We start from the raw sequence: 17,594 nt of genomic DNA on the forward strand, positions 1-17,594 counted from the left end.
AAAGTCAGAGATTGATGTGCATTATAATGAGTGAAATAAGTATTTGATCCCCTATCAACCAGCCGGGTTAGGGTTAGGGTTCTGCTGTTGACAGAAGCAATCAATCCATCAGATTCCAAACTAGCCACCATGACCAAGACCAAAGAGCTGTCCAAGGATGTCAGGGACAAGATTGTAGACCTGCACAAGGCTGGACTGGTCTACAAGACTATTGCCAAGCAGCTTGGTGAGAAGGTGACAACCCTAACCCTAACCCTAACTGTCAACCTCCCTTGGTCTGGGGCTCCATGCAAGATCTCATCTCGTGGAGTTGCAATGATCATGAGAATGGTGATGAAGCAGCCCAGAACTACATGGGGGGAACTTGTCAATTATCTCAGGGCAGCTGGGACCATAGTCACCATGAAAACAGTTGGTAACACACTACGCCATGAAGGACTGAGATCTTGCAGAGCCCGCAAGGTCCCCTTGCTCAAGACAGCACACGTACAAGCCCGTCTGCAGTTTGCCAATGCACATCTGAATGGACCAGAGGAGAACTGGGTGAAAGTGTTGTGGTCAGATGAGACCAAAATCGAGCTCTTTGGCATCAACTCAACTAGCCGTGTTTGGAGGAGGAGGAATGCTGCCTATGACCCCAAGAACACCATCCCCACTGTCAAACATGGAGGGGGACATATTATGCTTTGGGGGTGTTTTTCTGCTAAGGGGACAGGACACCTTCACCGCATCGAAGGGACGATGGACGGGACCATGTATCGTCAAATCTTGGGTGAGCACCTCCTTCCCTCAGCCAGGGCATTGAAAATGGGTTGAGGATGGGTATTCCAGCATGACAATGACCCAAAACACACGGCCAAGGCAACAAAGGAGTGGCTCAAGAAGAAGCACATTAAGGTCCTGGAGTGGCCTAGCCAGTCTCCAGACCTTAATCCCATCGAAAATCTGTGAAAGGAGCTGAAGGTTCGAGTAGCTACACATCAGCCTCGAAATCTTACTGACTTGGAGAGGATCTGCAAAGAGGAGTGGGACAAAATACCTCCTGAGATGTGTGCAAACCTGGTGGCCACCTACAAGAAACATCTGACCTCTGTAATTGCCAACAAGTGTTTTGCCACCAAGTACTAAGTCATCTTTTGCAAAGGGATCAAATACTTATTTCACTCATTATAATGCACATCAATCTCTGACTTTTGTCTTCTGGGTTTCTGGGAGTTTTCCTGTTGTTATTCTGGGAAAGGGAAAGTGAATGAAAATGCCACACTTCCTATTCCCAATGATAGGCGGTTATCTGCTGCGGCAGATAAGGCAGGTAGTGCAGGCAGGTAGTGCAACTGAATAGCGAGAGCAAATGCTGTGCTTGACCCCACTCCTGGTGATAGTCAGCAACTGCTATGACATTTTACAGTGTTTGCATTCAGGACACAGGTACAAAATAGAGCCAAATCAAATGGGATACAAGAGATCGATGAAGTATATATATCTGATGTTTCTCGGTATCTTTAATTTTTCTTAAAAAACTCCCTCAACACCATTTCCTCACTGCAAATCCCTCCAGAACCTATTAACCTCAGAATGGTGAAAAGACAGGGAACCTAATGATACAAATGGGTGGATTAACACACAGGGGTTTCCATTTATTGTTTTTGCTGTAGCCAGCACCTGCTTTGTTAGGTTTCCAAATATCTGCCTCTACCCGATCTGCAAGTGAGCATTTTAATTGCAAAAAAAAATGGAGGTGCTTTCTTTGATTATAATTTGGGTGGGAGGATCCCTTGGGCGAGGGGTTCAGTCCCTGACAATTACTTGACAATTAGATAGTAGGGTTGCTAGGTCCCTCTTCGCCACCAGTGGGAGATTTTTGGGGCAGAGCCTGAGGAGGGCAGGGTTTGGGGAAGGGAAGGACTTCAATGCCATAGAGTATAATTGCCAAAGCAGCCATTTTCTTCAGGTGAACTGATCTCTGTTAGCTGGAGATCAATTGTAATAGCAGGAGATCCCCAGTTAGTACCTGGAGGTTGGCAACCCTAGTAGATAGTGAAAAGGTTATAGCCAGACATGTGCTTCCCATTGAAATAATTGGAAATAAAGAAAATTAACAATACTAACAATAGTAAAGAAAAAGAATAAAAATGTTGGGGCCAACATCAACTGGTAATGAGGGTTTATGTGTGTGTGGATATGCAAATATGTTCATATCTGGATGTCTGGGGCATTATGAGCTGCATAAGAAGGTGCTGCCCTCTTATTCTTCTACTATACATAAGAAAGACGTAATCCAAACCAGCCCACTGTCCGAACATGAGCTACCATTCAGTACTGAGGCAAGGACATATTGATGCAACCACATTCCAAGAATAAAGTTGTTGATGTCCTAGTTCATTTGGAATGATAAAAATTAGTTTTAGATGTTTAAATAAGTTGGGTAATTAATTATTATGGAATAACGTATCTTTTCTTTTTTATTTCATAGCTTTGGAATATCCAAACCTTGATATTTCAGAAACAACCAGAGACTATTGGGTGGTTACAGGTAAATATTTGCATTTTTAAGGAACCAAAATTCAGTGATAACAGGTATTACTGGTTCCTGTACTATTGGTATAAGTTGAATCTTTGCCAGGTGTTTATTTTGTTAGTGGATTGTTCAATGGCTCATGATTTTTAAATAACATAGTTTGAACTCTTATTTCTCTGCATATTCTTTTCTGTTTCCTTGGTTTGTCTATTTCTGTAAAATGTCTTTCCCTTTTTGTGCTTTGTGTATTTTTCTAAAATGGTGCTGTATGGATACATTAAAGCTATGGTATGTGATTATTTGGGTTCATATCATTCACTGTTGAGGCCCCCCTAATACTGTAGATCACTTGAAGTCAATTATCACATAGGAGAAATTTGTGAGTGTATTAAAAAAATGACAATGTGAATTTTAATGTTGTAGCATAAGTTCCTTTTGTTAATATCCTGGGTCATAGCAAACCTTGTATTAAAGAGCTGACTGTTGGATTTTGTTTTCTAAGGCACATCTTCCTGATAGAGCCTGCAAACCTCTTATTGCCAAAGCATAATTCAATAATAAAGTTGGTTTGAAAGTGTGAAATTGGGAAAGGACATTCTGATGACAAAGGAAGTTATTAGAAATACCCGAGGGAAGTAATTCTGTAGATTCTGTGCTGAGCAGGAAAAAAGTAGTATGCACAACAGGTTCCAGAACCAGGGCAGGGTGGCTTCACAAATCTGATTTTGCAATTTTTACTTTGAGGAAAAACTTCTCTGTGTAACATTAGTAGGAACATCTAGAATGATCCTTTAACAAACAGCGCATTAATTGACAAAATATGTCATGAAAGTATGGCAAAATTCATGTGTATGTGTACCATTAGCAATAATTTTCTAGTACTTCAGCTATGTACATCGGCAAATCATGTCTGCATTTACAATCATAATTCTAATGCAGGGAAGGGGAGCTCATTTGGAAGTATGAATCAGTAGGTAGGAAGGGGAGCTTAACCTTCGCCCCACAGCCGTTCTCCAAGGATATTTTCACTCCTTTCCCCCCAGCCGATACTAGAAACCAACTTTGCTGAAGTGGGGAGAAAAATGGCAGAAGGAAATGGAGAAGGATGAAAAATTACCTTTTTACTTTCCATAATTCATTTATTAGAACTTGCTTCTGCTTACATGTTGGATGATCTTCTCTAATCAGTTGATTAATTGATAAGCACAGAAACATCCAAGCCCAAAGCTTGCTTTTATTGTTAATTTCTTTGTTATGTTGTGTTGTATATTAGTGTCAAGGTTTATTGGTAATGGAATTCCATTCTCCTTGGCTTGAACTATAAGGAAAGGTGGGCTAAAATGTTTTAATAAGTAAAAAATTAATAAATTTGCTGCAGTTGTTCTGCTTGGAAAATGTTAATAGAAGTCTAGTGACACCTTAAAGACTACATTTTCATGAGTTAGAGCTCACTTCATCACATGCAGTTTATGCTGGAATAAATTTTATTAGCCTTTTAAAGTGCCACTGGACTCCTGTATTGTTTTGCTGCTGCAGACTAATATGGCTCCCATTCTGCTTAGAGAAAGTCTGTCTAGGCTGAGATTACTTCCACAGAGATCATTGTTCAGTCTCCCAGATGCAGGGTAGAAACAAAGTTATTTTTTCACACATCCTGATTCATCCCACCTTGCCAGTGTAAATAAGTCTCCAGCATAAATAAATCTCCTGATCTTGGTTGCAGGGTCAAAGTTCTCCAGTTCTCTTATGTCTTCCCATCCAGACCTCATGGAATTTTACTCCTCCAGTTGTTCTCCGGAGGTTTCCTACTTGTAGCCCTTTGTGAATTCTTACTTTTCAGCATCTGTCTAGAAACTCTTCCATGTTCATATTCTTTTGCTCTTTCCTGTTTAGTATAGTTCTTATATTAATGTAGCATGTACAGTGGCTGTTGTGGATTCCCCACTACAAACCGTTGGCTTTGGGCTCTTTTGGATTTAACTGCTGGCTCAAATTTTATAGTGTAGGAATGGATTTTGGCTCTTATTCCCAATGTATACATGTGTGTATTTTTGAAGCTACTGAAAATGGTTGCTACATTTCTCAAAAGTGAATAATAGTTGTGGGAACTCAGTTTAGAGAAAGGGGTAGAAGCAAAGTAACAACTCAGGGATTTAACAAGACATTCAAAAGAAAAGGAAGCCTAATATAGCAACAAACAAAGGGGTTTTTCAACAAAATGGCAAATTTGAATTAAATATTAGAAGAAATGTACAACTATAGGAGTAACTCAGCCATGGAATAAGCTGCCCTAGGGAGGATAGCAAAACTTGCCTCTGCAGCACTTTCAAGAAAGGCTGCATATACATGCTGAAGGTATAGGATGATCCATCATTGAAATAAGTGTCTGGATTTGCTATCAAATTTGTTTCTTCATGCTTCCAGACTATACCTGCAGTCCATATGTTAGTATATCCTTAATGCCTTCTTACAGTTTATTTTTCTCCATTCTCAGTTATACAGGGAGTTGAAATCACTTTGCTGGGGCTGAATAACCAGAGTTTTGCCAGACTAATGGAGCGGCGTTTAGCCCCACTATTCATGATGTCCCATCAACAAGGAAGACGATTTAAACGGGCTACTACAGTCGGCAGCTACACTGTGCAGGTAGCTGATACAGCAAGGGGGAAAACCATCTGCCTCAACTATCATTGTTTAAAAACAATGTATATCTAGAAACTGCATTGAGGGATACTGATAGAAGGGTAATTTGGAACAAATTATGGTGATTCAGCTTATTTTTAATAAAGAAACTGGTAATATATCCCACATGCCAAATGCTTTCCCTTTTTCTAATCCAGGGTGGAATAGAAGATAATATGTTGCTGATCTGAGAGAGAATGAGCTAATGTTTTATCTATACTGTGATCACATCGACTGAAGTCTTTTGGTGCTCAGTTTTCAAATAATTAAAAAAATTCATCATGCTCTATAGCAGGGGTGGGGAACCTTTTTCCTGCCAAGGGCCATTTGCACATTTATAACATCATTCGGGGGCCATACCAGGTGTAGATCTCCCGGTGCGGGGGGGGGAGAGGCTAGGGTTGCCAGGTCTCCAGCCACCACTTGGAGGTTGGCAACCCCAGGGGAGGCCACACAGAGAAGGCCTGGAGGGCGCCCCCGCTCCCCTGCTCCTCCCCCCTCCCAGGCGGGAGGGCTGCCAGCGGTGGGCCCAAGCAAATGAGGTGCCAGGGGGGCGCAGCACGGTTGATTGGCAAGGGAGGAAGGAAGGAAAACAGAGAAAGAGGAAAAGGGAGAGAGGGAGAAAGAAATGGAAAGAGGGGGAGAAAGAAAAGGACAGAGGGAGTCAGACAAAGAAAGACACAAAGAGAGGAAGAGAGAAAAGCCTTCCCCCCCACACACCCGCCTGCCCCACGCGACCTGGGTCCAGGCTCCATGCCCTCCCACCCCCAGAGTCCCCAAAAGCCCCCCCTCCAAAGCCCGACCGGCTCCTGCGCACATGTTCTGCCACTGGGAGCCACAGGCCTCTTTCCCCCCTCCCTCTTGCTGCTCAACAGCCGACAGGCAGCAAGAGGGGCTTACAGTGTGCCCCGGCGTTTCTGCATGCTGCGGCTATAGGGAGCAGCCTTGGGGGAAGCGTCCCTCCCCCTCCTTTTGCCGACCAACAGCTGTCAGTCGGCAAGAGGAGGTCCAAAGGGCGCCGCAGCACCCCTGCAAGCCGTGGCCCCAGGAACACCCTCAGGGAGGACTGCCCTGTGCTGCGCCTTCGTGGCGGGGCCCCGGAGCTCCCGAGGGCCGCAAAAAATGTCCTCGGGGGCCCCCGGGCCTGAGGTTCCCCATCCCTGCTCTATAGGGACATTCTGAATCCCAAATATTTTACATTAAGCAAAACATTTCTCTGTTGTTTTGTCACAGTGACAGTGTGAAATAAGTTACCAAACGGTCCAGTTTTTTTCTCCTTTCCTTCTCACCTTTAGCTTTGTGAATTTTTAATACAAAAACCGTTCTATAAAAGCGCTTTTGGCTTGTGCACCAGACAACAAAGTTCATCTTAAGGGCTAACTGGGGTCATTTATGCATGGGTACTTTCACTCACGTTCGCCCCCGGTCTTTCACTGTTGTTCCTTGGAGTTATGCATGAGTTTTCCGTCCATTAGAGTTGACCTCACAAATCCCGTGACTTCCGGTTCCTCTGTTAACCCAATTCTTCCATCTCCCCTGAGCTCAGCCCGGGTGTTATCTCCATGCATAAGGCAATGTGTGGGACATGGAAGCTTGCTTTCTCTCACAGCCAAGTACAAAGCAGAGTGTAAAGAGGCGGGGATTCAAATGCTTCCTGGAAGCTCTTTCTGAGCAGAAGAAAGGCTTTTAAAAAATGAGGCTCCCCTTTCAGATTGCTCCATTTTTTGTTCTTAAAATGCCTTTTTGATGCTGCCATTGGGTTTCAGGGGGAGGGCTTTTCTCTTACAATAAGCACTACAAAGTAAGCCAATTACAAGGCAGCATTTAACAAGGCGGGGACTTGATTTGAGCTTGGAGAGTGCTGGTGCATAGATTCCCAACAGGAAAGTGTTGGGAATCTGAGCAATGAACCTCAGGTAAAACTCCCATGCGTGAATGACCTGGGTGAGATGTTCATGACTGAACCTGTTTCAACTCTGAACAGGGAAGAGAGGAACAGGACACCCCCAATGTGTGAGGGATAGGTGTTCAGTTACTGAGTTATATACAACTCTCAACTGAAATATCTTTTTGCCTCAACGCAGAATATTTTCCTTTGCATATCTGTACATACTGAATTTTAATTGGAAATGTAGATTTAATTTACCAATCTATTTGCATGCTAATTCTGTCTCTAGTGGCACAGACGTGAACTTATTAACATTATAAATATGATATTTCCTTTCTATATCTTTCTTTTTTTTCTTTCTTGAATAAGATGGTAAAAATGCAACGAATTCCAGGTCCCAAGGATCCCGCTGAATTGACTTATTATACTTTATTCAATGGGAAACCTTTGCTGGGCACGACTGCTGCCAAAATCCTGACCACTGTTGACTCACAAAGGATGGCCTTGACACTGGGATATGTCGTTCAAGTACAAGCTGATCGTAAGAATCCTTGTTTTGTTCTTGGTTTTTGGTTTTTTTTTGCTATCTCCCTTTTAACAAGAGTGGTCTGGAATCATTGTTTATCATTCGACAAGTTGATGTGTCACGTGAGATTTATACACATTGATTATAATTTTTTTTCCTGGCTAGCCATTTTGCATTTTGTTGTTCTATATTATCAGTAGTAACATACAGCTGGAATAATATTCCACATCAGTTGGCTCTTCAGTGTTGAGGAGGGAAGCGGAGCTGAAAATTTGACTTTAAATGACATTGCTCCTTGCTTGCTATGGCAGTATCCAGAGCAAAGAATTTACATAATTTGTGAATACTTATGTGGCACATGTGTTTATCATCTATGCAAATTCTGCTGGAATTGGTCGAGATCAAACTGTATCAGTGTATGCCTCTCTTGTAAGAATTCTATGGCTGCATTCAGATGTCACACAAAACTTCAGTTTTGCCTGAATCTGGCTTGTTGCTAAACTCATGTGCATGCACCATTGCCCTTCCCTTCCTGCACTAAGAAGTGTTTTTCAACATTCTCCAATTACATGTGGTACACAAATGCAATCACGGGGTTAGCTGTTCATTGATTAACCAAGATAATAAGCCTGGATTAAGCTCTTGTTTAAAACTCAACCCGTAATTCACAGTGCAAGAAAAAAAAAGGATGCACGAACCTAGAAATAAACTGGGTCTGTATACATTTTTTCCATAATATTTATCGATTTACTTTATTTGTAATCCACCTTTCCTCACTGAGACTCAAGGCAATGCAATAGGACTAGGATTATAAAGGTAGAAATGATCCAAAGAGTGTTAGACATGGTATGTCTAACAATACAAAACATGGCATTACACAAGCTGAAAACAATGAAGTGAGAGCAGGATAATACATACCACAAGAGATAATACATACACTACACGTAGTAGTATAGTCCACAGTCTTGTTCCTTTTATAAAATGCCTTCCTGAACCATTCCACGTAAACAGGTAAGTGCAACCCTGTTTTCTGTGTGGAAGTTGTGAGCCTAAGTGGCAAGTTAGGAAATTAAACTTTGTAGAAGCTGTTAGCCTAGGTGACAAGTGAGAAAATAAGCCTCTGTGGCTAGGTCTATTTAAGGAACTTCAGAAAAAGAAGAACTGTACCAGTCTGGAACCATTATGCTTATGAAACCGTTATACTGCTATACTTCTAAATAAATTGTATTTATGTGTAATGCCCTCTGGGGGCAAGGGAACTTCATACCTGGGGTCCATGGGGTCTTGAAAGCACCAGCCCAGTCACTGCTTCCTTGCACAGATGGCTTTTATTTTCAGTTGACAGCTCCAGGGACCTGAAGGTGTGGTAATCTTCACCCACCTCAGGGTTGTAATACATTGCAAAGGAGAAGAGCCACAATACTGCAACCTGCCTCTTTGCCTAGGAACCTCCCTGAAACCATTCTTCTCCCTTCTGACTTCTCCCCCCTTCTTCTCCTTGTTGGCTTGGCTTTCCTTTCTACTCCAGCCAGCTGTCTCCCTTTTTCCTTTCCTCTCTTTTTATAGCCCCAGCTTCACACCTGGCCGCACCCTCCTGCTCCTGGCCCCACCCTACTCCATCCTGGTGAGTCTTACTGCTGGGCCCAGGCGTGTGTCCTGCCTCACCAGGCGAGTCATGGCCAGGTAGCCCGCCACATTATGTTTAAGAGAAAACAACTGTTATTTAGAGTAAAGAATCCCCTTTTACCTCAGAACTGCCCCCAAGCACTGACGGTTCTGTCATTCTATCAAATATAACTAAGCCATTCAGTTCTTTGGGTCCAACTAAGAATACTAAGGCAAGAGCCTGTTATTCAAAATGCTCGGTTGTAAATCTTTATATGGGGAAATTAGCAAATTAATAACTGGCAAGGGGCATAACCTCGGGATCTAACCTTTGTTTACGGGAGTCCATTCCAAGATTCAAACAAGAGGCGGAAGCAATGGCTTCTTTTAAGAAGTTTACTTTAAAATATGTGCACAAGCAATCCAATAACACATATACAACACACAATCAGAGTCTAGGAAATAAAGGTAGGAATACAGAGATGTTTGCCAGTGTGGCAGTTTTCTTGAAGAGGAGTAATACTACACCTGGTGTAGTAGTGGAGATGTCCTGGGTTCCGTATGGCTAGCAATGGGAAGGGAGGCAGGGGAAGGGATTCCCGGGGCTTGATCAGCAAGTCGGGGGAGTATATTGTCTTGCCTGTGCAAAACCCACACCAACAGAGTGACAGCAAGAATGAGAGGAGTAAAGGAAGGATAGCTTATGGCTGAAAAACTACCCCAGTTATAGTCTTTTTGGGATGGGGGGATGATGGGCTTACCCCCTTGTGGTTCCCATGGCAAACAAAAGCAGACAATAGTGTTAACGATCGACTTCTGGGGTGGGGCAATGGGTGATTTAGACGGGCTAACTAGAACCTATGGACTTTGCGCAATTCCGGGAGACCCGGGAAACAATAGTTGATGGGTTTATTACAAAGGCGCGAACAGCTTCGTCCGGGGTGAATCACTTCCTGGTTGCCTGAGGTGCGATCTTTTGGTGCTGATACCTCGGGGACTTCTGATGGATCGTTAGTCATGCAGATGAAGGGGGGGCTGGCTATGTGTCTAGTTGTTCCTTGCGAAATGGCATCTGCTGGATACTGGGACGGGATTGCAGGAAAATGGATTCCCTCTGGTTTCCTCGGAGGGGTCGTCCTGCCCGTGGCTCCTTGGTGCCTGTCTCGCGGGATGATGCATGAGTCTTTCCCTTTGCGTCTAGGGCTTGCTGCATGTCTGGAACGGTGGTGACACATATTGTTGTGGTGGCAAGGTAACACAGTTCAGGAGAGGGTCACTGCCAGGCTTCAAGCCTTTGGTGGCAGTGAAAATAAGTAGAAAATGCCAAAGAAGGCAAGGAGGCAGCATAACACATGTCACCTATGTAGAACACTACATAGAGGTGCCTTTACAGGTGTTACATATGAGGAGTCTCAGAGAAAAGAGCAAAATGTTATAGTCTTGCCCTGGTAACATCTAGCTTAGATTTCTGCAATGCACTCTATGTGGTGCTGCCTTTGAAGACTGTCTGGAAGCTACAGTTGGTACAGAATGCTGTTGCCAAAACGCCGACTGGACTGGGTCGTAGGGACCATATCTCTGCTGTCTTGTTCCATCTACTCTGGCTTCCGGTTTGCTTCTGGGCCCGATTCAAGGTTCTAGAATTGAACTTTAAGGCCCTATATGGCTTGGGCACCGCATACTTGAAGGACCGCTCTGTCACATATGAACATACCCAACCACTCTGGTCATCTTTAGAAGGGTTTCCAACATCTGAGTCTGGATGGGTGGCAACTCAAGAAAGGGCTTTCTCAGTCATGGCATGGAAACATTGGAACCCCCCCCCCCGAAGATTTGTTTGTATCCCTCTATCATTGTCTTCTGCCACTGAACAGAAGACAATGTTTTGTTTGGTGTTTCCTCCCTCACTACCTCTTATTAGCTTTCCTCCTTGTGTGCGTGTTTTATGTCTTTATAGTTTAATGGGTTTATATTATGTCTTATTTAATTGTTTTCTCTCTCTCTCTCTCTCTCTCTCTCTCTCTCTCTCTCTCTCTCTCTCTCTCTCTCTCTCTCTCTCTCTCTCTTCTGGGCATGGAGTATCTTCTGGGCATGGAGTAGGGGTCGCTGGGGGTATATGGGGGAGGTAGTTGTGAAATTCCTGCATTGTGCAGGGCGTTGGACTAGATGACCCTGGTAGTCCCTTCCCTCCCTCCCTCCCTCCCTCCCTCCCTCCCTCCCTCCCTCCCTCCCTTTCTTTCTTTCTTTCTTTCTTTCTTTCTTTCTTTCTTTCTTTCTTTCTTTCTTTCTTTCTTTCTTTCTTTCTTTCTTTCTTTCTTTCTTTCTTTCTTTCTTTCTTTCTTTCTTTCTTTCTTTCTTTCTTTCTTTCTTTCTTTCTTTCTTTCTTTGAAACATTTGTCACCTTGGGACCCTGAAATGGGTGGAAAGGTGGCATAGAAATCTTTAAAGTAAATTAATAAATATGTGGACTATTATAAGGCAGTTTCATATTTTTATTTCTCTCTCTCTCTCTGTATATTTATATATATATATATATAAATATAGCTGTGGTAAAAAACCCACCCAACAATCTGTGGATAATTGCCGCTGTACTGGCTCCCATTGCTGTGGTTACAGTAATCATCATCATCATCACAGCTGTTCTCTGCAGGAAGAATAAAAATGACTTCAAGGCTGACACCATGATGAACCTACCACAGAGAGCCAAAGTAAGTACTTTTCAAGCTAGCTCAGAAATATGTTTTTAAAAACTATTTTATTTAAGTGGTTTCTTTCCCACCTTATTGAATAAAACCACCCAGGGGGGGTTTATGTTGGAACTGGGTTTATGAGCAAGCCAAATAAGCCACAGTTTAGGGCCTCAGATTACGAAGAGCCTGTAAATACATTTTTTAAACTAAATTAGTACTGTAGTACTGCTGTGGAGCCCCTTAAACCTGTCACAGCCTGGGGCCTCAGCATGCTTTAATCTGGCCCATTTTACAGTTTTAGCTATGCGTTCCACAGAGATAGTGGCTATTCCATATATTTACTGACAGTATGCCATAGAAAATGTTTTAGAATGTTCAAGTGCAAGATACGTTTATGTAAAGAAGATTCCTGGGAACACCAAGTTTGAAAACCACTGTTGTTCCTGGCAGAATTTGTACAGTTCTTGATTTTAACTAGGTGGGGCTATAGCCGTGCTTTTGAGTTGGGCTTTTGGATTGTCTTGAATTAAATCTTTAAAAGCCAAACGTATAATGATTTAGGATTTAACTAATTGTTAAACTGTATTGTTACCCTCTGTATACTTTGTAATTCTTTGGGTTAGTATTGAGCTGCTGCTTTGAATACCAAATTTGGATGATATAATGATTTATTTATTATTTTTCAAATTTATAGCCCGCCCTCGTCCCTAGCAAGCCAGGCTCAGGGCAGGTAACAATGATTAAAAACATAAGATATATAAATACATAAAATCATCAGCATCATTAAAACCATAATCTTAATAGATCACTTAATAGATACTCTGATGGCCATAGATGTACCTAGGTGCCACAGTGTATTAAATATCAGCAGTTCAGCCTTCCACAGATTTCAAGAGTGGGGGGTGGGATGGGGAGGCCAGTAAAGATGGATCCTCTCGCGGCTGTCCTCAGTTATAGGCGTATAAGAACAAAAAGATGAGTTTTTCCAATTCCGGATTTATGTACTATTGTGTTAAATCTTTGATTTGATTTTTTTTTTTTTTTTTGCAAAAAGATAATGAAATTAGAAATGTACTTTGTTTTCTTCTTAGCTTGCTTGAAGCTTTGGTCTATCCGGCATAACGGTAATTGTAATTGCTGTAATTGCTTGCAAATTATGATACATAACATCTTGGCAATGTAAATAGATGCCAGGAGTGTGGGCATAGTGTGCTTAAATACAATATTTTTAAATTTCTCTAGTTGCAAAGAAGGCTGAAACCACTTGAATATTGGATGAAAAATCTCTTTTGTGAATATGGCTGACATAGGCTGTGTGTATATATATATATATATGTGTGTGTGTGTATATGTGTTAAGGTTTAGTATTTATGTATTGCTGTTTAAAAATAATGTTATACTTTCCTCCTTTTGTTTGTTTTTTAAATCTATCTATCTTATTTGAGCGGTTGTTTTTGGAGTCTGTGTGGGTATTTGATGTACGATTAATAAATGTGTTCAAGTACTAGAAGGAGAAAAACTGAATATATATCTTGACATTCTGCATATATTTTTATGGTGGAGTCCTGTTTATTTGTTTGGCTCCTCTGGTTTCACATACTGGTGCAGGATGGAGCAAGGTGGTTGGAGCTGTGTTATCAGCACTGCCGTTTTGCTGCTGCTACTACGAACAGACTTCTGTGTATTGCAGAAGGGATTGCATGTTGGATCGCCTCATGGAGTGAATGGAAGTGGTCCAATGAAAGGATATAGGGCTCAGGGCTGCCGAGAAGGGGAACTGGGGGCGGGTACAAAATTTTGGGTGCCCAAGCCAGCTATGTGGCCCCTGAAACCAGCATCATGCTGTATTCATCGAATGCAGTTAATTTTTTTCTGACGTTTGATAAACCCAAACCCAAAAAATACGGCGCTGAGCTGAAGGTTGGGCTCAGACCGATCCCAGCTTTCAGTTCTGTGTCCCCATCACAGCTGAACTCCACATGGAGTTCAGCTGTGGCGGTGAAGAACTGTTGTCAGCTTAGCTTCGGCGCGGGCAGCAGAACTCCAGCCAGAGTTCAGCTGCCATGGTGAAGAACTGAAGGCTGTCACGGTGAAGCAGACTGCAGGTAATAACCCCCCCGAAAAATACTGTATTTTTTTTTAAAAGGTCGGCCTATTGATATACGCACCCCTAGTCTGGAGATCCGTTGTAATTCTGTGACAGTCTGCTTCAGTCTGTGGGGGAGGGAGGGGGGGAAGTTAAAAGAATGGCGGCAGGGCCATAAGAACCCCGAATAATGCCAATAAATTCGGCATTATTTGGGACCTGCTTTTTCAGCTCCCTTTTATTGCCACCATTTTTTCGGTATAACCCCCCCCCCCCCCGAAAAATACTGTATTTTTTTTTAAAAGGTCGGCATATTGATATACGCACCCCTAGTCTGGAGATCCGTTGTAATTCTGTGACATCTCCAGGCCTCACCTTGAGGTTGGTGTTGAAATAGGCAATGTCTGGTGTATAAAGAAGAAGAGAAGAAGACCCTGCAGGGGGCATCAACATGGCAGTTAGATGGGATAGTGAGGCCAGCACCTTCTCTCCGATTAAGTGTCATTCCTTGTTGTCTTCAGATTGCTACTCATAGAGAAATATCCTGCTTCTTTGTGGAAGTTCCACTCTCAGTGTCTGACTCTCAGATAGTGATGTAGCTTGGACCCTATCTCTATAGTTCCTGAATAAAGCTTTATCTACACTTTTACTAGATTGTGCATCTTTGCTGTGTTCATTACTCTGCCAGCAGTTGGCAACCCTAGCTTTACCATATCTTGAGAGTTCTTAAATCTTTTTGTCATCCTTGATTGATTTAGCAATCAGTGCGTTTTGACTTGATTTAGAGACATTTGTTTCAAATGACTTGGCTACAGAGTTAGGGAGAAATGAATTTACTAGCACAGAAAGAGAATGAATTTACAGAACTGTGCTGTGATTTTTGTACACTGCTTCAGAAGATGGATGGCTGTCCGTAATAAATGAGAAGGAATTTTTGTCTAATGTAAACAGTCTAATGTTGTAAGCTAATTTGAGATCATTAATGTATGGTGAAATTTAATTATTTTTTGACAATTTTAACAGGATGGCTATGGCTGAGATTTTGAGCTTTGGTTTTTAAACCTTTATTCCTTTTCATTCATGGGATTATTTCAGAAATAGTGATCCTACATTTGAATGGCAGGACGTGTCCTGGGGCCTATGCTCTTTTGAAGGATAGCAGATTTTTTTCGTCTTAAAAGCTGTTATGTAATGTAACTAAATGTGTGCATTTTATGGGTTCCATTTTTGTATGTGTGTGCTCTCTTATTTGACACTAATCAGCCAGCTTCAGTTCTCTGTGGCATAGCATTCTAACCAAAGTGGGCACATTTTTAGGATCATTACTAGGGTTCACACATTTTCTTCACACTGAAGTCTTGCACAGATGTTGTTAGAGTTGGAATAACCATTATGCCAAACTAGACAGGAGCTCTTTTCAACTGAGGCTGTGAAGTCATCATCTGGGAGTTACTCCATGCAAAAAACATTTCCCTCCTGCTTACTCATGCCAAATTATTTGGAAAAAAAAAGGTCTCTAAATTAGAATGCAGAATGGAACAAGATGAGAAAGCAGCAAGCTATATCTCCTTCTTCTCCTCTCCCCTGATAATATCTAATAAATTTCTACATGTGATATTATTTTGACAGTTTTTGCATCCTTGTAAACAGCAGCTATGTAGTGGAGCAATGTGTGAAAACTCTCAAAATAATGATGCCATGTCACATACGGGCAGCCCATTCCTGACCTCCAAAGGTGAAAGTCCTTAGGAGGCCAAAAAGGGGGCTGCACTGGCATTGGGTCCCCTGTGCCTGGGCTACTTACACGGTGCAGACTGGCCCCAATGCTGGCCCAGATGCCGGTCTCCTGGCACTGCTGTGGCAGTGCCGCCCAGGGACACCGGCTGCCCAGGGACAGCTTCCAGTCCCCTTTCAGCCCAGTACGCTGGTGGGGAGAACGGCGTTGCTGCAACTGCTTTTTTGCAGTCGCAGCCTTGCTGTTCTCAGTGGGGCAAAATGCCCCATTTTAAATTTTAAACCATCTCTGACAACACTGCAGCTGACCTGGTCACAAAGCTCTGACAGTTTGTCATCACCCAAAACTGTGATGATTTATTCCTTCAGATCAATGGCACAGCCATGGGCACCATCATGGCCCCACAATATGCTGACATTTTCATGGCTGACCTGGAACAGCACTTCCTCTGCTCCCATCCATTAACACCTCTCTTATACTTGAGATTTATTGATGACATTTTTATTATCTGGACACGTGGGAAAGAAGCACTTGAGAAATTTCACCAGGTCTTCAGCAACGTCCACCCCACCATAAACCAATCCACACCACTGTACAAATATCTAATGGAAGCATAAAAACCACCTTATGCCAGAAACCTACTGGTTGCCAAACACATTTACATTCCTCCAGTCACCATCCTAAACACACCAAAAAGTCTATTGTCTACAGCCAACATCCAAGCAAGCGTGGTGTAGTGGTTAAGGGCAGTGGACTCTATTCTGGAGAACCGGGTTTGATTCCCCACTCCTCCACATGAGCGGCATACTCTAATATAGTGAACTGGGTTTGTTTCCCCACACATGAAGCCTGCTGGGTGACCTTGGGCTAGTCATAGTTCTGTCCCCCTTACCTCATAAGGTGTCTGTTGTGGGGGAGGAAGGGAAAACTATTGTAAGCTGGTTTGAAACTCCTTAAAGGAAGAGAAAATTGGGGTATAAAAACCAACTCTTCTTCTACGTGACAGCTGCATCTGTTCTGATCCCCCTGATGAAGATTTCTGCAATTTCGATACTCGCCTGATGTAGTAAAGAAACAGATTAATAAAGCCAGAATGATACCAAGGGTTAACCTGCAGCAGAATCTGTAGTTGGGATATAGGTTGGTCCCTAGGAAGCATTCAACTTCTAAATTTGCCCGACTTGCTTGTGGACTACTACCTGCAGAGGTGAGAATACCAACTCCTAGTGATGACCAAGAAACGGGACCTACAACTTAAACAATGGGACAAATTAGCGGAGGTGATCCAAACTAAAGATCCAAGGAAGTTTTGGCGTATGGTGTCCTGTGGCACCTGGTGCGACCAAATAATGCCCAAACCCCAAATTTCAGTTCCAACTTGGATGAGCCATTTCACAGCCCTATTACATGACCCAAACTGCCCGGACCCCCCCTCGGTCGACTTTATCTCACTAGGACTTCCCTTATGGCCTCCGGTTGAAACTGATGAAGTTAGATACTCCTGATAGCCAAGCTGAAACCTAGGAAGGCCCTGGATCCCGATGGTCTCCCTGGGGAAATATTTTCTGCATTTCCTGAGATATGGGCCCCAGTTTTGGCTGCTCTTTTTACTAAAATTGACAAATGTGGCCAATTACCAGTGGCATGGACCACGGCCATTGTGACCCCAATTTTTAAAAAAGGGGCTTCAACGAATCCTGCAAACTATCGCCCCATCAGCTTGCTCTCAGTGGCGGGCAAGTTATATGCTAGCCACTTGCTATCTAAGCTGCTCATCTGGTCTCCTTCCCAGGTAGGCCGGGAGCAAATAGGCTTCTCCAAGGGAAAATCTACGCTGGACCACTGTGTGGTTCTTTCTCACTTG

At 42.8% G+C, this 17,594-nt stretch overlaps 1 protein-coding gene across 1 annotated transcript in view; it reads left to right on the forward strand.

Moving 5' to 3' along the window:
• The window catches only part of KIAA1549L (KIAA1549 like), a 154,471-nt gene that overhangs the window by 74,150 nt on the left and 62,727 nt on the right, over positions 1–17,594 (forward strand). The window contains exons 8-11 of the mRNA XM_056851136.1: positions 2,474–2,533; positions 5,013–5,164; positions 7,458–7,629; positions 11,764–11,927. Coding sequence (XP_056707114.1) covers positions 2,474–2,533; positions 5,013–5,164; positions 7,458–7,629; positions 11,764–11,927 — 548 coding nt within the window. The remainder of the gene's footprint in view (positions 1–2,473; positions 2,534–5,012; positions 5,165–7,457; positions 7,630–11,763; positions 11,928–17,594) is intronic.

Source organism: Euleptes europaea, chromosome 6 (genome assembly GCF_029931775.1).
Source record: "Euleptes europaea isolate rEulEur1 chromosome 6, rEulEur1.hap1, whole genome shotgun sequence".
Lineage (NCBI taxonomy): Eukaryota > Metazoa > Chordata > Lepidosauria > Squamata > Sphaerodactylidae > Euleptes > Euleptes europaea.